This window comes from Anopheles arabiensis, chromosome 2 (genome assembly GCF_016920715.1).
Source record: "Anopheles arabiensis isolate DONGOLA chromosome 2, AaraD3, whole genome shotgun sequence".
In the NCBI taxonomy this organism is placed as follows: domain Eukaryota; kingdom Metazoa; phylum Arthropoda; class Insecta; order Diptera; family Culicidae; genus Anopheles; species Anopheles arabiensis.
In genome coordinates this window covers 107,924,837-107,944,582 of record NC_053517.1, presented here as the reverse complement: position 1 = coordinate 107,944,582, position 19,746 = coordinate 107,924,837, and the positions used below count along the sequence as shown (strand labels likewise).

Below are 19,746 nucleotides of genomic sequence, written 5' to 3'. Positions count from 1 at the left end.
TTTTAAAACAAAAACAAAAGGGAAAACGATAAAATAAAACATACATGACATGCCTTCGCGCGTCTTCCTCTGTACGCTTTCCGCGTTTCCTCAATTACATTTGCTGTTCATTAGAATGATTTTTCTGCTTCTTCTTCTTCTTACTTTAACCGGCTTAGTTGGCATGGTTACACTTTTCCTTCACCGTTTGTGTCTTTGTGTGTGTGTGTGTTGTCCTTATATTTCTATAATGTTTTTTCTTCCTTTCTTTAATATTTTCCTTTCTTTTACACGTGCACTTTATAAAGAGGGGACACTTTGACAAAATTGGAAATACTTTTCATATCTTTTTTGTGTGTTTTGTGTGTTTTTGCATTACGCTTCTTCTCTTTCTTCCTGCTGTGAATGTGGGTGTGATTTGCTGTGTTTTTTCTTCCTCTTTTCATCTCTTGTTTTACATTGAACATCTTACACACTAAAAGGGTTGTGTTGGTTGCTTTTATTTCTTTGCTTGAACATTTCCTTATCGTACGAAACAGATACGACACCGTGTGCTACGTGTTTGGTCACACACGGGTAACACATACACTTACACACTCACACACACTGTTGAAGAAGAGGTTGATGATGGTGCATGATTTTGTTTATTTTATTATTATTTTTAATCTGGTGGTTGTCCGTGATCGTGATCTTGTTTTACTCGTAATCCTAAGAATGTTCAGGAAAAGGGCACATCTACCAAGGAAAGTACTCCGAAGGGCGCCTTAGTTGAGGAGGAGGGTGTACAAAAAATCGTTTCCTTGTGTGCTGTATTTAATGGTAAACACAAACATTTTCACACGCATTGCAAACATCTTTTAATCGCTGCGTGACCGGAGGGGATGGAAAATGCTGAAGAAACTTTGCACTCACACCGTACCGTGGTGGTGGTGGTGCACCGCGTTAATTCTAATGTTGGAGCATTTGTTTCTTTTGCTTTTCTTTTCCTTTCGCGAGCTCCAAATTATGTGCCTCTATTGCTAATTATCATGATGCCACACGGATTCTGACCACGATCCTTGCGCGCACATCCTTACTGGATAGCGGGAGCTTACGATTAAGCTTCGGTCACGTGTTGACCCCTTCTGAACTGAGGTTAAAATTTGGCTACAGTGGCTACAACAAACGGTATTAAAGGCGGTGGTCGAATAGATAAAACACAAAAAACACATATTCATACGCGACGATGCTAACATTCCGCAACTCACGGACACTCTCCTATTTTAAGAACATCACGACCAAATCCAATGCCCCAACAGGACATTAGAGTACATTGGGAGTCGAATTATCGACTGTTTTCCACTCCCCCGGTCTTTTGTACAAAGTACACATACACACCACATCGATCGCTCTTGCGCTTCTCCCTTAACTTTAACTTAACTGGCTCATCATCATCATCACCCGGTGTGTGGTGGTGTGCATGTCATGTTGTTCGTTCCTTTTAGTTCAAGTTTAAGTCGAATTGTTTAAGTGCATTCCGAAAGTTTTGCCGCCTTTTGCGTTTGCCTCTGACGCCACATTCACCACATTCGCTTTGTGGGGCCGGGTGTTGTTTATAACAAGGTAAAATTTAGAAGTGAAAAGATTGCTTCACACTATTAGCTATGCCTTTGCTCTTTCTTTTTCATCTTTTATCTCCTCTCTCTTGCTGTGCTTTTAGACTAGTTCCTGTTTTTTCTTCTTCTTCTGTGGTCTTACTCGGAGACCTCTCTCTCTCTCTCTCTCTCTCTCTCTCTCTCTCTCTCTCTCTCTATCTCCCTCTTTCACTTAATACGCTTTTAAGTAATTTTCAACCAAAATCAAATCAAAATTATGTAGAAGAATCTTCTAACTGTTTCTGTTCTTGGTTTGTTTTTTTTCTTCTTCCTGTTTGTTCTTTCTATACTCTATTTAAGTCTGCTTAGAATCAGGGCTTCTATATCTAGATCCTTTTCTTGTTATGCAATTTTGAACGCACTGACAGTGTGAAAACGAAAGTTTTCTAATTCTTTTACAACAAAAAAATCCTCCCCTAGGCACAAAACCAATCCATCCAAGCTCTCTTCCAAGCTGCGCTTTGCTTTGCTACCGTGTGTTTGTATGTTGTTCTTTCATGTTTTGTTCTTAATTTTTGTTCTCTTCTCTAGTGTGTTTCTCTGTTGTGAGTTTCTCCTTCTGTTTTTATTCCGTTCACGTTTTTTGTTGCTCTTTTATCCTTCTATTAGTATTAGTTTTTCTGTTTTCTTCTATTTTGTTTATATATGCTTTCGCTTTTACTATTTCTTCCCCTCAATTTCTCTTACCCATTTGTTTTGGCTTGTCTATATAATATTTGAAGGATTGTGTTTTTATTCTTCACTTTTTCTTACGCTTTTAATTGAGTAAGAAAAAAAAACCAGTTTCCCGTCGTGTTACGAAACGCGCACGCACACACACTAAAACGTCAACACTAGCTAAGGGTGAATAGTTTCACTGCGTTTTTGCCACGTTTTTCTTCCGCTGTTTTCCCCCCGATTACTGTTACTCCATATTGTGTTCTCCTCCATTGTGTCTTTGTTCTGTTCTGTTTCGCAGATTGCAAAAAGCGAACACCGCTAATGTCCACTTTTGCTCATCCTCCTTTCCTATCCACTTCTACAGCGCTATTTAATTGTTGCCAAACTATGTGTCCGTGTGTGTGTGTGGTGGTACTGGGGAAGGTGGGAAGAAGTAAGCCCCAGGCTCCGCCCCTGCCAAAGAGTCATCTAAAACCGGCTGGTCGTCCCGGTGGCGGGAGGGTTCGTCGTCTGTCTTACTCATTTTTCTATACTGAACTCTCTATATATTTATTTGAATGTTTGTGTTTTTTCTTCTGTTTCTAATGGGGGGAAGAGGGGGAGGAGTGTGTTGGGTGGGTATACTTCCGGTGTTCTTCCTGGTTCGGGAGAATGTTTTTCGGGGGGGCGAGAGTTAATAAGTTAATATGTATATGTACAGTTTGCCCGCGAGTTTGGACGCAACGGTCAGCAGTTGGTGCCCTCGTTTGTTACGCGTTACACGCGAGCCTTGGCAATGACTAGTTCTCAGGAGTCTGTGTTTGTATGCGTGTGTGTGTGTGTGTCCTGCTGGAAGAAATGGAGGGCTACAGAGCGAATCGGACTAGTCTGAAGTGAGCTTTCAAGGCTCTGAAAAGATCACCCTTGCTTCGGAAGAGGTGATCTCCCGGTTACGCCACGACAACCACTAGCAGAGCACACAACAGCAAAGATTAACAAATCGGAGAAGAAAAGTCACGCGTGCGCACGATTTGGTTCGGATTTTGGCTGGCACCGAAGTCGAAGAACTGCCGTGTGGATGTGGTGGATGTGGTGGTACGCACCGTTTGCAAAGGGGGGAAATGTGTTTCACTACTTGTCTAGATATCACGAAAGTTCCTGCGAATACTGAGTCTCGAGCGTTGGGCGGCGGGCAGTGGCCCGGGCCAGAACCGAACCTACTGGGCCACCAACTCCTCCCCCACCGCCACCAACACCACTGCCGCCGCCGCCGCCCCCAGTCGGTGGCCCCGGCCCGGTACCGTACGCCGAGCCGTACAGCTGCACGCACGAGTCCTTGATCAGTTCCTGGGTTTCGCGCAGCTGCCGCTGTACCTGCGGCGCCAGCCGTTGTACCGCGATGGCCGGCGGGAAGCGAGGCTCCGTAGAGGACATGGAGAGGGGGCCACCGACGGCACCGCTGGGGCCACCGCTCGGGCCACTGGCGGACGCGACGGCGACCGAGGCGGAGGCCAGGGAGGCCGCCACCGAGGACGATACGTTCGAGATTCCCGCCGGCATTGGCGACTGCTGCTGCTGCTGCTGCTGGACTGGCTGTTGTTGGGCTTGGGATTGTAGTTGTTGCAGTTGCGTTACAGGTGGAAGCTATGGACAGAGAGAGAGAGAGAAACAAAGGGAATATAAATTATTCATCTAGAGCAAGGCGAGCGATTACGAACGATGTGTCTCCCTGGGGAAGGATACGTTCTGCATGCCCTGGGACCGATTTTATGATGCAGAAAGGGATTTATGTCTTCAGTTTATGGACGACCAGTGTCAATTGGGACCAGAGACGAGCCGAGACGACTCATCATTCAGCATTGGAGGAGGTTTTCCCCGGATGTGTCTAGCTGCACAAGTGCAACAGTCAATCGAATTTCGGGGTTTCGGGGTTTTTGCATATCCGCCCAAAAAGCCAATGAAACAACCTCTCATGTTTGTGACAGCTGTAAAAAAAGGAGAAGTCCTCTGTTTTGCATTCTCCCTCGAGAGTAAAGGAGGGCTTTTTTAACCTCCCCCCATTCCCTTTTACTTGTTGATTCATTCTGGTAGCATAGAAGGACAAAAAAACCGACCCGGATTGTAGTCTGTTTTGGGTTTCCAAAGAAGAGCATGTGTGTGCACGCGCGCTAGGCACGAAGGATAGGCAGCAACACAACACCAAAAAAAGCGAGCAAAGCCTACCTGGACCACTTGCCTCCTATACTTGCCATCATTCACATCATTGAAAGCAAAAAGAGAAGGAGAGAGTGAGAGGAAAAAGGAAGATGTTGAGCAGCAAAACCCCTGAGCACAACAGCTGGTTGCTGTTGTCATCCCATTTCCTTTCGGAATCGCACCGGGTGGACGGGTGTGTGTGTCCTTGCTCTGCTTTCAGGATTTTATGTTCCTTCTCCATTCCATCTCGCAGCATTCATCAATGATGATCCTGATGATTGCTTTACAACACACAGAAACACACCCCGCACCTACGCAACGAGCGACGACCAACCCTCCGCCCGGGAGAAACCTTTGGCTTTGGAATTCCCATTCTCAGATTCGGTGCTTGTGTTGTTTATTGTCTGTTTATCGGATAATTGCTTTGGTGCGTTCGTTCGTGCCTACGAGCGAGCAGGTGATGTTCGGAGCATCATCATCGCCTGCTTTGATCGAATTCCGGTGGTTTTCAGTAACGTTTCGGTGGTGCTGTGAGAAGGATCGCCAGAGCCATGGGCAACATGAATCTCTGCTCAAACATCAAGTTCCACGGCTACTTGATCGTGGTGTTTTCGGCGCTGCTCACGGTCAGCGTTCTGATTAGCTCGGTGACGCTGAAGCTGCTCTACCCGAACCGTCAGGATGTGGATATTCCAAACGATTGTAAGAGTGATGAGCGAGTGCTGCAGTACATTTTAGGCTCTAACGTGTGTGTGTTTTGTTGGATCGTTCTAGTTCAAGATCTGATCGATTACGGATGGTTCGACTTTACCGGTGATGTTGTGCATCTGATCTCGATCGGAGTTCTCTGCTATGGCATTCGAAAGGTAAAGAATTTCCAAATGTTTCCGATCCAAAAGCCTTGCCTAATTCAAGTGTTGTTGTGTTTTGCAGGAAAATCGCTTCTGTCTCATCCCGTTCATGCTGTCGATCGTGTTCGACTGGGTTGCGTATCTGATCGCCAACACACGCAACGGTTCCGCAATGCCCTATCAAGTGTGGTTGGTGACAACAGGTCAGTAAAAAGTGGTTTATTTTTCACCAATAATCGTTCCAATCTCGACTTAGTTCCCTCTAAAAAAACATCTTTCTCTCTCTATTTCTCCTCTCCAGCTCTATTCCTGTACGTGTTTGTCACACTGATTGGACTGTACAAGCTCTTTCAGCTGAAGCTTAAGGAAGGCACCGACCGTTCGGATGAGTTTAACAAAACGATGTGCCTGTGACGCTGCTGCGCCCTGTGGACAATGGTTCGATTTGGAAAAGCAAAACCAAAAATTGAACTATCAAAAAGCTGAACAGGAAGCTGATTTTTTTTCCACGACGCCCTTTTAACGTGCTTGTGATAGGGATGGGAGAGATTGGTTCGGGAGTTTTGTGATTGTTTTATTTTACCTGATAGTTAGTTTTTACAACACACGCCATAGTTTTTGTGGAATAGATTACAAACGAGCTTCAGCGTGTCCTTTGTGGTGCCTTCACAGCAAGCGACATTGTCCCAGTCCCGCGCTAATTCAATGTTACGAAATTTTTGGGAGGAAACCTCTACAAAAGTCTATGAATGTCCCGACCCACATTGTACTTGCCTCCCGATCGCGCCACGATCATCTACGTAATCTTGCGGCCAGATTGGAGGCAACAAAAAAGCCAATAACGCCCCGCATGATAAGCCCGAGGCCCGAATTCTTCGCTCAGCATTATCACGAGATTGTGGTGCCGAGGCGCTGTACACCACCACCAGTCACAGCAGTTCGAACAGTTCATTCGTTCGGCTTCTACCGTACGGAGGTGGTGGTGATCTTGTTGAAAATATTCCCCCCAAAAGTGTTTGTCAGAAAGGAGGTAAACGCAATGGCCAAAGGACGCACCTGTGGATGGCTGTGGAGCCCCCGGTTTCACGGTGTGCTGGTGGGGCTGCTAGTGCTCGTGAATGCCATCTCCTCCATCATGGCATCGGCCTACCTTCAAGTGAAGTTTGACGACTTCCGGAAGGTTCCGGATGAGCGTGAGTGTGTGGCTTTCTATGATCTCTTTTTGTGACCACTTTCTTTGGATGTTCTAACGCGTGCTCTGTTTCATTTCATACCAGTGTCCTTGTACTATCGGTACGCGACGATTGATATTATATTCGTGGCGATTGTGCTGCTGGTCGTGATTGCATACTTCATCGGAATCATGAGCGTAAGTGAGGCACGTGACCGGAATCGTATGAATATCACTCAGAATGTTGTTTTCTCTCTCTCTCTCTCGTTGCAGGTGAACGAGTACTACATCATCCCGTTCGGGATACTGCTCCTGCTAGACTTCATGGGTTACGTTGCAACGGAGATGGCAACAACGCTGAACACCGACAAGCCCGAACTGTTCCAGGGCCGTACGGCAGGAACCGTATTCGAAATCGGTATGCTTTCTGGTGGACAAAAAACCATCTTTGGTTTAGATTCTTTAATCTCATTTGTGCTTTTTTTCCATCGTAGCTGTTTTCGGTTACATGTTTGTGACGGTGTTTTGTCTGTTCCGGGATCTGCAGCGCAATCGGCACATGCAGGAGGAACGTTTGCGCGGCTACCGCAGCTTGAGCAGCAGTACGGAGCACATAGAGATGTGATTCGGAGGAGGAAGACGCGCGCCCAACACAGTATCGAGTGTAGTGTTTATAGAGCATCAAGCGAGTAACTGTATTGTTATTATTAAGTGTATGTGCCGCGAGAGAGGGGAAATGTTTCAAACATTCCAACCAATTCACACCAGTGTCATTATGATAACTCACATTCCAATCCTACCAACAAAAAAAACCCATAAAACACGCCATTGTTTGTTTAGTTTGTTTAGTTAGAGTGTTGTATTAATTATGGAATATAAAACAGCGAAACCCTCTTCGACTAGCCCACCTGTTTAGTGCGATAGGAGCTTTGAGTTCGGTTCGGATTGGTGTGCTACTATTAGCTGGAAGTAAGAAGTGCCTTGAGAAAAATGTAGAAACTAATAATAAAAAAGTGTATCACACGTGGCTTGGCTTATAGCATTCATCATCAATTTACACAATCACTGCTAAACTGATGACAGAACTCTTCACAATAGGTTCGTTTTCCAATTTGTTCCAAAGCACTTGTCAGTGGTTTGAAATTTGTGTATCAAGCGACGGCCAATTCATTACTCAGCACTAAATCTTCCTCAAATGATCTTGATGATGATGATGATGATCTTTCTAAAAAAACATACACGAGGCTGCATTCCTTAGGACGATGGATGAATGTGGCGTATTTCTAACCCGTAGAGTATCAGTCTTTCTTTTAGCCTTATCAGCCACTGGCTATATTGTGTCACATGTTTTTTCTTTAACATTTTTTGTAACGGACGGAATGACGGAATATATAGAAAAGCGGCAATAGCCAGCAAGAAATATTCTCGCGTTTCAAACAGGATTTCAAAAAACGGAAAGTCAAATAATAAAGAGTAACGAAGTTAATATGCACAAGAGCAAAGCATGGACAACAAATTTGAGCTTGCTTTGTAGTTACAGTGTCCCATCACAAGAGGGCGCTGTACATATCAACCGTTCACAGTTCCCTTTGGTGAGCGGATTTGAACCCCATGGATTGTGAGGTTGGCAATAAAAGAGCGATCAAAATTTCGTTTTATGTGTGTGCTTTTGTCCAGTTAATTGATAAAAATAGACAAATGGAATGTCTTCATGATACCTGACAAGAATATATTCATAGTGAGAAGAGTCGATGATCTTCTCACGTGCCGCTCACTAGTACAAAAACTCCAAACAGAAGCGTCTCACGAGCGAGGGCTAGGCAGTCACTGGAGTGTTGATTATGCTACAGTGCGTGTGTTTGTTTTGCTCTTGATCTAGTTTCGAAATGATTCAGCATTCGCGGCGCCTACGGTTCAGAGAGAATAGGCTTGTCCCGGCTATAGCAACATGTGGCTACTGCAGCATCACAGAATCAATGCAGTCGTTGTGTGTCGTTACGGATAGCCACTAGCATTTCGGTACTGCTAAGCAGCAGAGATGGGATTGCCACAGTATTTCAACTTTACCGACAACATCCGGACGCACGCCATGTTCGTGGGTGTGATGCTGTCCCGGGACGCGATCTTGACACTGATTGTTAGTGTGGCGTGGTTCCTGGAGGCAGACAACTTTCCCGATGATAGTAAGTATCAAATAAGACGCTTAGCATTCCCACTTTAGGTAGCTGTGCCTAACGCATTATTTCTAGTGAAGCCCAGCTTTAAAGGCGGCGTCTTTTTCGTGGGTATTGTGAATACGCTCTTTGCACTCTTGTACTGGATTGGATATCTTAAGGTAAGTCCGGGCTCAGTGTAGGAACAAGGACACATATTGTAACATTGCGAGACCTCGTTGCTACATATAGACCTTGGGTTAGTGTATCCTTCTTCTTCTCCCCAAGTAAGTAATTATATTCTTCTACTCCCGGTCGCCAGCGTAAACGATGGTGTATGACAGTGTTTATCGGATTCATATCCGTAGCGATCGCGATTCAGTCTATCGGGCTAGTCGGTGCGATAGTGAAGTTGTACCTTCTCACCGCGTGCACAATACTGACAGTGCTGTGTAAGTGAATAATTAGTAAACTTCAGGCATTCTTTTAACATTGCTGCATTTCTTTTCTGATCATCAATAGCCATCAACGGATATGTCCTTCTGGTGACACTGGAATTACGTAGAACCAATTTTGAACCTACGAAGCCGCAACTAGCGAACTGTGTCTAAATGTGTCTTCTCGTGAAAAGATCGTTATAGTGTTACATTTAGATGTATCGAACGCACCATATCGTTGATAAGACAGAGGACGTTCCATCCTGTCTCCCGCAACAACAATCTCGGCCTAAGCCCAATGCTGCTTTGAAGTGACCGTGAAGCACACACGCATAATCCCAATTGCATTCTAACCAACTGCACTGATTTCGCACCCTTATCATGCGGGAACCTTCATCTGTAGTGCAGGACTTTTCATTTTCTGGGTCGGCGATAAGCTAATCAACTATTGCAATGGATTCGTTCCGCGCGGGAACTTTGTGCATGTGCAAAACAAACGAACGGTTACTTAAGAGAAATTAAGTAAATGACGTCTAATTATGATTGACACAATACAGTGCGCTTTGGTAAGCAGCTTTTTCAAAGTGATTTTTAATCCAATTTAAGGGACAGAGAATGCAGCAAAGATTACTTTTAAGAAATGTGACTGTAACACGATGTTCTGTGTAACAAATCTTCAAAATAAGCGCTTGATAATAATAAAATAACGAGCATTCCAAACATCATATTACGCTATGGAGTCATTAATAGTCGAGCATAGTGCTAATGATGACTATTGGAAGATAGTTTTGTGAGACGAAGTGAGACAATTTTGAAAGCTGAGCAATATCTCTCTCGTGCCTTATGAATTGTGAGCGCCAACTCTTTTGAAGCTCTCACTATAGGGCTTAGGACGCTTTTTTCCAGCATAGCAACGATGAGCGTTACAGGAGAGAAACCCTGCAACCATCATTAAACATTTCTTTTTTTGGCAGCGTTAATCGTTCGTTGCGTTTTTAGAGTAAAAAAGTGTGGATTTGACACATTCCGCCGAGATTTTAAGAACGATTGGTATGATAACACAGAACAGAAGTATAACAGCTCCAGTTACAATATGACCCAAATAAATGACCATCTGGATCAAGGTTTTAACCAAAGCGATCAACGTATACAAAATATCTAGTAAGAACCATTGAGCAGTAAAAAAGCATAGTTAAACAATCTGTACACAAAATTAAATGCCATACGCCATTAGATTTAGCATCTACTCTCAGAATTCGATTACGTTTGAATTAAGCAAAACAAACAAAAACCGCGTCCCACGAGCGACCGGGATAGAAAGCCACGGGAGTTGAATGTATGCTACACAGTGTGTGTGTGTGTTTGCTACCTCTCTACCTCTATCTCTCATCTAGTTACTTCATTCCCCCGTCTAGCATCTAGCGAACAAAGATTTTGCATTACACACGGCAGCGCAGCAGCAGCAGCAGTATTGGTGAGAGAGTAGGCCGGTCCCACAAAAACAATAATCGGTGTGCTGTGGCGGCGGCGGCAGCAGCAGCATCACTGAATCAGAACCACCGTTGTGTGCCGTTACGGGTGGCCACCAACAGTTGACAGCTAGCGCCCGATCGTGTCGGTACTATTCAGGCCAACACTCTGCAGTAGAAGCACCGAAGCCACCAAAGATGGGACTGCCGCCGTTTTTGAACTTTTTCAACAACATCCGGACGCATGCCACGTTCGTGGGTGTGATGGTGTCTCTGGATGCGGCCGTCACACTGCTGCTCAGCTTGGCGTGGTCGCTAGAGGAAGACAAGCTTCCAGACAATAGTAAGTATCAATAGTAGGCCGCTAACTATTTGTCCCACGGCCTTTCCACGGCCTACTAACGCTCTGCTTCTAGTCAAGCAGATGACCGCTCTGAAGGAAGGCATCCTTGTTATGGGCATTGTGAATTCACTCTTTGCACTCCTGTACTGGATCGGATATCTCAAGGTAAGTCGGCCTCTGTCCGTCTACTTATTCCCAAAAAAAGAAACGATTCAATCACCGAGTTTCTTGACCTGTGTTCTACACTTCCAGCGTCAACGGTGGTGCCTGACAGTGTTTATCGGATTTATGGCCATTGCGATCACGCTTCAGTTCATCGGGCTGCTTGGCGCGATGCTGCAGCTGAACTTCGTTAGTGCGTGCGTAATGCTGATCGTGCTCGGTAAGTGAATAATTAGGCGAATGTGGCGAGCTCTAGGTTTCGTTTAACGTTGGTGTAATGCCATACGCGATCTCTCTTCTCACCACTACTACAGCCATTAACGGGTACGTGCTGCTGGTGGTGCTGCAACTGCGTAAAGCCAATGCTGAGTTTACCATGCCGCAACAAGGTGTATACGGTGTCTGAATGTGTGTGCCTATCCCGTGAAGCGATTGTTATAGTGCTGCAGCTTGTAGACGTAGCACCGTAGGCGTATCGTCGATAAGACAGCCAGTAATTACGAATTAATATAACAGTTGAGTTGAGTCTAGCAATCAGAGCCTAGCCCAACGAAATAAGCGTTTAATAAGGTTCTTGTTCCTGTTCCTGGGATGACGCATCCGGGAGCAGGGGGGGCTTCTTATCGGCTCATCTCGGTCGCACATTTCAACCGCAATTAAGCCAATCCAAACAAAAAAAAAGGAGTCAAAGAGAAGCTGCTTTGAAGTTGACGTAAAGCTACGCAAAACCAAAAAATCCATTCAAACCCCATGCACTGAGTGTTTTGCCCTTATCAAACGGTAAACGTTCTTTTATTTTTACCTTCGACTGGCACGGCGATAAGTTGCTAATCAACTATTACTGATGGATTCGTTCTGCGCCGAGACTGTGCCGCCGAGAATGTGCAAAGAATGAACGGTCCCGTTTAGAATGAATCAAGCAAAGAAGGGGCTAATTAGGCGCGTGCGTCAATGATTGACATAATAATGAACGCTTTAGTTTTGCTTTTGCATCCAATCATCCAGACATTCAATCCAATTTACCCACCATAGCCAAATATTCATCTCAAAGCGAAACGAAACCAATTATTAGCGATAAAGTAAGCTGCTGTAACATGATTTTTTAAGCAAAAACTAACGATAATCTGTCCTTAAACATCATCTAGATGAGCGATTAATGAGAATAAAAAAAACGGAAAGTACAAACATACTCACACACACAGTACTCATTTTGAGCATAATCTGAGTGATGACAATTTTAAGATAATATTGTTTTGTTTTTAGGTGCTGTATTTTAAAATTCAATCGTGCAAGATCTTTGTTACTAAGCCGAATTATTCAAACAACTGCTACTGGTTGTAATGGCAATAGAAAACAGTATGAACCAGTGGAATCAGCAACTGGATCGGAGTAGATACTGTATCATTCACCCCAGATACAGTAGATAGTTCACCCCAAAGAACCTGTCGCGACGGACGAAGCTGGGACTATATAGTACCTATATAGTACCGGTACTCACATACGCCTCTGAGACATGGACACTGTACAAATCTGACGAAACCCCCTTAGCCGCTTTCGAGAGGAAGATGCTCAGAAGGATACTTGGACCCGTATGTGTGCAAGGACAATGGAGGAGCCGCTATAATGACGAGCTATACGAGATGTACGGCGATCTTACTGTCGTGCAGTGTATCAAGCTCGCCAGGCTCCGGTGGGCTGGCCATGTTGTACGCATGGAAACGGACGATCCAGTCCGTAAAGTCTTTTTAGGCCGTCCACAAGGACAGAGGAGGCGTGGTAGGCCCAAACTGAGGTGGAAGAAGGCGTCCGCGATTAAGGCCGCGATAGCAGACGAAGGCGCGAGACCGTGAGGCAGGCCAAGACCGCAAAGCGGTTGTAGCGCCGGATAAGTAAGTAAGTAAGCAACTTCAGGATCAATTTCAGTGCTGCTATGGGTTCAGGACAAGTATGTCAACAGAATCAGATTCAGTATTGTTATGGAACTAGTATCAGTTCCAGTACCAGTAAAGATTTGGACTCATTTTCAATACAAGTTCATTGCCACTTCCAGGACAGGTATGAGTTTCAGATCCCTGCCAGAATCAAAATAAAATTTGAATCACGTCGCAAACTAGTATACTATTATAACTAGTTCCCCACACAGAACGTTTATACCTACAATAGCAGAAGGGGCAGAGCAAATCGATATGAATGTGATCTACTTCATTTGCTCTCACTGAAAATGATAGGGACACTCATCAAAAGTGAGTGACTCTCAGCTGAGTTACCTTGTTCCACTCCTGTTTTGCTCTGCACAAGTTGAGAATCAGAATTGGTTTTAATACTGATAGAGGGTCTGGACCAGTTCTAGGAACAGTATTGGATCAAGATCACTTCCAGAATTGCTATGGATTCCGGTTTAGTACCAATAATAAAATAAATAATTAAATGAATGAATACATAGATAGGTACAGAATTATTAACAGTACCGGTATATGCTAAATGTCCGATTCAAGAACGAGAAGAGTTCGGAATCAATTCCAGGATCGATATGGTGTGAGCATCAGTTCCAGAATAGGTTCCAAGATCGGTAGAAATATCGCGCTTCGCCATTCGCGATATGTATGTAAAGTTAGCTATGGTCACGCATGTTTTCTTCGCATGTTTACCGCGATCAATGTGTTTCAATCTGCTCGGTTCGTTCCGTTACTCAATTTTCAGAACGATACCCATCACCAGCATGCACACAGGCGCCGTACCTGTCCTGGAAAGGTGAATCATTTGCAAAAAATGCAAACGATCAACAACGTGGTGCAATGGCGTCTAGGTGGTAATGATCATACCTCTCTATCTCTCTCTCTCTCTCTCTTTCTCTCTCCCTCTCTCTCTTTCTCTCTCTCTCTCTCTCTCGCTCTCTCTTTCTCTCTCTCTCTCATGCCCAACGCAAAGGCTTGTTTAAGCGTATGACTGTATTGCTCATTTGATATTCCAAACGGAGCACTTCACATTTGTGAACACTTTTCAATCTCAAACTTCGGTTGGACAGAGACAACTCTACCCAATCTTTCTGCAGGCGAGGATTTGCTTACTACATATCTACGTGATATTGCATCCAAAAACCCTGTTTAGAACTAAACCTAGGGTTTCGGGGAATTGCGTGTATGCAAGGTCGAATTTATTCGCATGAGAAGAAGTCCCACCGAAGAGAACATCGTGCACCATTCGTGGTTGTGTGCATTGGTGTAACCGGCAATACACCGGCGTCAGAATATAAAGATGAGAATTTATGATCCCGAGAAGAGCTCGTAGTGGTGATGGCAACGTGACGAACCTGCATGTCTCTGCTGCAGCACATTCGGCTCTGCATGCAGATTTGAGTAAGGGGATATTGCAATCTAAACTGTAGAACATACTATTGGGTTGTTATATATAGTTTCTTTTAAAAAAATGTTTCGTTGTAGTCCCACAGGGCACGAAAACATAAATATCCGAATGAACAGTAGGTCAAACCTTCTTTTATTTGCCGTAACGACCTTCATGCCGGCCTGTACAGGCTTTCGATACTTAGTCAGTCCTAGCTAAGGGGGACACAGCCCATATGACACTTGAATCCACTACGGACAGGATGTTAAGTCGTGCTAGCTGATGGTACCACCCTTATGTCAACTTGATGGGTACAAATAAGTTCAGAAGGTGCAACGATTCCGGTAGACGCAAGGAAGCATTGGCAAGAAAGCAAACTTTTTGCATCTGGACTCCGTTTCTGATTAAGGCCCATCACTAATGTGTTTCGGAGTACTTTACATCCGCCTTCCGATATCATACGATTTTGCATAGCATAGCAGTATTGGTGTTGGGGAGCAGCAACTTCAGCCGAATCGGTGTAGTCGTTCCGTTTCGTTATGGGTGGCCGCCAACAGTTGACTGCAAGCGCCTAATCGTGTCAGTACTATCCGGCCATCGTTCTGACGCACAAGATGGAATGGCCGGTGTTTTTGAACTTTAGAAAGAATATCCGAACACACGCAACGTTCGTCGGTGTCATATTGATTCTATATGCGATATTCTCTATCCTTACTGGAGTGGCTTGGTGGTTGGAGGTAAAAGTGCAGACCGGATCGGACAAAATAGATTATGAAGTGAAAGCTGACGCATCCAGTCCTAAGAGCAAGAGGTCAATTGATGCGGGGTGGTCATTCAATGCAGTGGGCGATGGTGGATCCGACACAACCAGGTTGCGGAGATCAATTCGAAAATTTTTTTCTTCGAAGAGTAAAAAGAAAAGGGTTAATACAATGTTCTCGGCATTCAACCACGAGATCAACCAGTATAACAACCAGGAGATCAATCAGGACAACACTCAATACATCAACCAGAGGATCAGCCAAGATACCATTCAGAAGGTCATCCAGGAGATCAACCAGGAGATCAACCTGGAGATCATGTTCATCAAAGTAGGCTTCCTCATCATGAGTATTGTGAGTTCGTTCATTACAATTATGTACTGGATCGCGTATCTCAAGGTAAGTCGTCGGCCTGCCTATCCGTCAACTTGTCCCTAAGTAAAAGTTCAAACTGTGATTTTCGTGTCCGTGTTTGCTACCGCCAGCGTCAACAGTTGTTTCTCGTAATATTTATCGGACTTATGGCCGTTGCTTTCGCGGCTCTATCCATCGGGATGTTCGTCATGATACAGCAGCTGAAATTCATCTGGGCGTGCGCAATGCTATTCGGATTCCGTAAGCAAATAATGAGTCGATCCTCAAGAAGATTTTCTTAACCTTGGTAATGATGTAAACTGCATTGCTTTTCTCACCACTACAGTCGTGACCGGATATGTGCTGACGGTGGCGCTGCAACTGCATTCCAATTTTAAATTTACCCGTCGACGACAAGCATACGGCACCGAGGTGTGTGTGCTTCCCTTGAATTAATGGTAACAAATTTGCAACGCTATTCTTAAATACATGAAAAATGAGCCAGCACCACATGTTCTCGCTATCGGACTTTGATGGAATCAGGGAAGCCACCAGCCACGAGATCAACCAGGATATCAACCAGGATATCAACCAGAAATCCACTCAATACACCAACCAATACCAAACCTATTTTGAAATTGGCAGTATGTATTAGCTGTACCCGTAACAAAATCAATTAAATTCAGCAATGGTTCTAAGAAAAGCGATTTTTTTTTGCTTTTTTGATTGTACAGTTGGCTTTTTCGAAGCTGCTAAGAATATTATATATTTTCTTATATATGTAATATATATATTTTCTTATGTAGAAAGGTGAGTTATTTGCAAAAAATGCAAACGATCGACACATTGTGGTGCAACTTCGTCTAGGTGATTGTGATCAGTCCTCTATTGATCATCGTACGAAAACGCATCGTTTTAGCAACATAAAACCAACGTACCAAGTGAGATCGGGTTAGCTTGTTCGGTAGATGTATTTGATATTCTAAACGCGATGCTTCCATTGTGAGAGCACGTTACAAATCTTTCATTTCGAAAGGAAACATAAAACCACACAAGATTGTTTGCATATAATATACACGATTGTGCGAACAAAATTTAATCGATCAACTTAACACGAATTGACATTACACGAAGCTCTACCTGGAGAGAACATCTCTACGGTGTATGGATGGAGCTATGCACAGAAAAGTGGTTGTGTGTATTGGTGTGATCGGCTAAGTACACGGAACCAGAGTGTAAAGTGGAGAATTTATGGCCCCGAGAAGCGGGACATATCGTAGTGGTGCTGGCGACGCTACGAACCTGCTCCTAGGTTCTGCATTCAGAATCTGTTGAGAAACATTAGATTGTTAAATGTAATTACTTAAATGCGAATTTGTAGAGGGTTTATGCGTAAGCGTAAACATTGTTTCATTTAGTCCCGCAGAACACAAAGTTGTGAACGTCGGGATGAAAAAACATACTGACCTAAAGACCATTCAGCAGCGCACATAAATGAGTAGAGGATCTAAAATCATTAACATCAAGTATACTCCAGCGTTTCGGTTAGCTTATGCACAACCCGTTCCTAAGTTATCCCCATTTCTTTGTATCGAGGTGATTCAACACTCCAGCCTCTAGCTGGGTTTTGCCAAATTTTGATAAGCACAGCAGCAGTGCTTCATATAATTTCAGATAGAATGCCTTTTAGTAGAACAATATGCATCATTTAGGATGTAAATTGCTGTGTAATTTGCACATTAGACAAATCTTGCATATTTTTAGTTCTGTACGATGTACAGTCAGTTCTCGAATTAGCTACATTCCATCGTTTCGATGTGATTCATTCCAGCGACTAGCTGGTTGTCGCCAAGATTAGGATAACACAGCGGCATTGGTCAGGAAATAGCCCCACTAAATCAGCAATCGGCAGCTGCATCTGCAGCTGCGATGCAGCAGTTGTGCAGCACCCGAATTACGAATGGCCACCAACAGTTCACAGCTAGCACCCGATCGTGTCGGTAGTATCCAGTCACCACTCTTCGCATTATAATCTTAGCAGTCACAAAAGATGGGTTTGCCGACGTTTTTAAACTTTAACAAAAACATCCAGAAACACGCCATGGCCGTGGGTATAATATTGACGCTTTACACGATCTTCACTCTGCTTATCGGAGTGGCGTGGTTAATTGAGATCAAAGAGCAGGCCACCCTGTACAAGTTAGATTTTCGGGTGGACTTAACCGGCATCCGAACAATCAACCCGAGGACGGCCGGCTTTTGGGAGAAGGAAGGCTTCCTCGTCATGGGCATTGGGTTCGCGATCCTTGCAGTACTGTACTGGATCACCTACCTCATGGTAAGTACCTGTCTCCTGTCTCTCTACTCGACTCTTGAAACCAGTTCAATCAGCCACTTTCCTGCTAATGTTCTCTACCGCCAGCGTCAACGGTTGCTCCTCGCAGTGTTTATCGGACTTATGGTCATAATTGTCACGCTTAACATCATCGGGATGGTTGCCGCGGGGCTGAAGCTGAAATTCGTGTTAGCGTGCGTAGTGATGTTCGGCCTCCGTAAGTAAAAAGTTAAATGAATTTAAAATTTTGGTTTGAATTACCGCGGTGATGCATACTGCAATTCTTTTCTCACCCCCCCCTCAGCCGTCAACGTGTACATGCTGGTGGTGGCGCTGCAACTGCATAAATCAAAATTCATATTTACCACGCGACAACAAGGATAAAGGAGTCTAAGAGTGTGCGTGTTTGTTTCCCCGTGAGGCGATCGTTGTAGTACAGCATGTCCAACCATAACCATAAGCCAGCGTTGCCAAACTTGTGTTATCCACAATAATTTTTGTGACTTATCAACGCACTCATTTGCCGTTTTCGTATAATATAATCTTGTTTCTTGTTTATTTATTAAACGGCCAAAGTTCCGAAACTGACATAGACCGAACTAATGGGAGATTGTCATTTATCCATTGCCATTGATTAGAATAAAAATAAAAATTAATGATTGTTGGATGAGCGATGACAGTTTGCAAATAATCTGTTCTTTGGTTACGCATTTTGTGGTTCTATTTTCAATAAAAGCCTCAGATCTAACGCCTCATTCCGATGCCGTTGCTCGAAAACCAATAATCGGGAGCCATGTGAAGCCGGCAAGCACTCTCACGTCTTGTGTAGAGGTGTGAGTCAGCAGCAAAAAAATATGCACACGATCGGCAGCATGGTGCAACCGTGTCTTGGTGGTAGTGAACAGAGCTCTGTCTTGCTCAGCGCAAGAAACACACGCGCCGTTAAAGCGTTAGACTGTGTGCGCAACAAATGCAGTCGCCGGGGCATTGGTTCACGTACAGTGGGATTGGGTGAGTTTGTTGGGTGGTTATAGTTTTTTTTTTTTTTGCTCAATTAAACTCGCTGGTTGATAAGTCCAGACGTATTACGTACAATTTATAATTCAGTTCAATAATGATGTAAACCTGACATGTGCTAATGAATGAGTCATCAGACACCAAGAAGCGTGCTAGCTCCATTAAACAGAGTTGGAACAAAGTTGTACGACTAGGAAGAGTTATTTATTGTGTTTTTTTTTTCTTATCGATTTACTAACGACCCAGTTGCTTTGCTATGCTAACACCGCTCCAACAGCACTAATAAGCGTTTAGAGAGGGCGAGAGGGGCGACAAGATTTAGCATTAGAAGAAGCGCCACAAGGAGAGAACATATCTCTACGGTTTATGAATGAAGCGAGGCGTATGCAAGGGAAATGCATTTAAGAAACACGCTCAAATAAGACAGCAAGGTGGTTGTGTGTAATCGTGTGAGTGGCAATGTACAATCTTCTTTACAGGGTTTCTCACATGATCCCAAGACTGTTAGAGTATTTCCCGAATGCTCACACTATATCACGATGCTTGAAAACGTTAGCATTATTCGGTAAAAAATGAAGGAAATCCTGACCGTTACTCGGACGTCCACGGCATTCTCGGGCAAACAAAATGGAAAAGGGTCTAGCACACTTCACATAAGTTGAGCAACCCTGTAATGTGGAGAATTGATGGTTCAAAGAGAAGTACAAATAACACGCTCGTAGTGGTGATGGCGACGTGTGTCTAATGCCACATAGTGTATGATGGGGCACGAGGAACACTTTAGTAAATATTGTATTGTTTTGATGTATTTTTGTTAGGCTCATTTTTAGAGAATTGTGCTTTTGTGTTATTTTTGCCCCGCGATAATATACGCTATGTCGTGCAACAGAAATTGAAAGAAAT

The 19,746-nt window shown here is 44.1% G+C and overlaps 6 protein-coding genes across 15 annotated transcripts in view; 5 read left to right on the top strand and 1 right to left on the bottom strand.

Moving 5' to 3' along the window:
* Positions 1 to 1,195: 1,195 nt before the first annotated feature.
* The window catches only part of LOC120905113 (hormone receptor 4-like), a 74,843-nt gene continuing 56,292 nt past the window's right edge, over positions 1,196 to 19,746 (bottom strand). For all 9 annotated transcript variants that reach the window (XM_040315841.1, XM_040315915.1, XM_040315851.1 and 6 more), the window contains exon 7: positions 1,196 to 3,896. In XM_040315841.1, the coding sequence (XP_040171775.1) occupies positions 3,399 to 3,896 (498 nt within the window). In that variant the 3' untranslated portion in view covers positions 1,196 to 3,398. The remainder of the gene's footprint in view (positions 3,897 to 19,746) is intronic.
* On the top strand, positions 4,398 to 5,732 carry LOC120905204. Its single transcript, XM_040316087.1, has 4 exons — positions 4,398 to 5,150; positions 5,223 to 5,314; positions 5,382 to 5,502; positions 5,601 to 5,732. Exons 1-4 carry the CDS (start codon positions 5,000 to 5,002, stop codon positions 5,711 to 5,713), a joined length of 477 nt encoding a protein of 158 aa, XP_040172021.1. The 5' UTR covers positions 4,398 to 4,999; the 3' UTR covers positions 5,714 to 5,732.
* On the top strand, positions 6,036 to 7,499 carry LOC120905150. Its single transcript, XM_040315974.1, has 4 exons — positions 6,036 to 6,492; positions 6,577 to 6,668; positions 6,744 to 6,888; positions 6,965 to 7,499. Exons 1-4 carry the CDS (start codon positions 6,045 to 6,047, stop codon positions 7,093 to 7,095), a joined length of 816 nt encoding a protein of 271 aa, XP_040171908.1. The 5' UTR covers positions 6,036 to 6,044; the 3' UTR covers positions 7,096 to 7,499.
* LOC120905218 lies at positions 8,303 to 9,778 on the top strand. The gene is made up of 4 exons (XM_040316111.1): positions 8,303 to 8,653; positions 8,720 to 8,805; positions 8,946 to 9,075; positions 9,146 to 9,778. The coding sequence occupies exons 1-4, from the start codon at positions 8,509 to 8,511 to the stop codon at positions 9,232 to 9,234; spliced, it is 450 nt and encodes a 149-aa protein (XP_040172045.1). The 5' UTR covers positions 8,303 to 8,508; the 3' UTR covers positions 9,235 to 9,778.
* LOC120905211 lies at positions 10,555 to 12,223 on the top strand. Its single transcript, XM_040316098.1, has 4 exons — positions 10,555 to 10,872; positions 10,946 to 11,037; positions 11,125 to 11,254; positions 11,349 to 12,223. The coding sequence occupies exons 1-4, from the start codon at positions 10,728 to 10,730 to the stop codon at positions 11,438 to 11,440; spliced, it is 459 nt and encodes a 152-aa protein (XP_040172032.1). The 5' UTR covers positions 10,555 to 10,727; the 3' UTR covers positions 11,441 to 12,223.
* Positions 14,944 to 18,517, top strand: LOC120905156. Of its 2 annotated transcripts, XR_005739883.1 has the most exons (5): positions 14,944 to 15,536; positions 15,623 to 15,752; positions 15,838 to 17,829; positions 17,914 to 18,043; positions 18,131 to 18,517. XR_005739883.1 is itself a non-coding variant. In XM_040315991.1 (3 exons), the coding sequence occupies exons 1-3, from the start codon at positions 17,542 to 17,544 to the stop codon at positions 18,208 to 18,210; spliced, it is 498 nt and encodes a 165-aa protein (XP_040171925.1). In that variant the 5' UTR covers positions 15,957 to 17,541; the 3' UTR covers positions 18,211 to 18,517. The 2 variants fall into 2 exon arrangements, 1 of the variants encoding a protein (XP_040171925.1); XM_040315991.1 differs by lacking the exons at positions 14,944 to 15,536; positions 15,623 to 15,752 and having other exon boundaries at positions 15,957 to 17,829.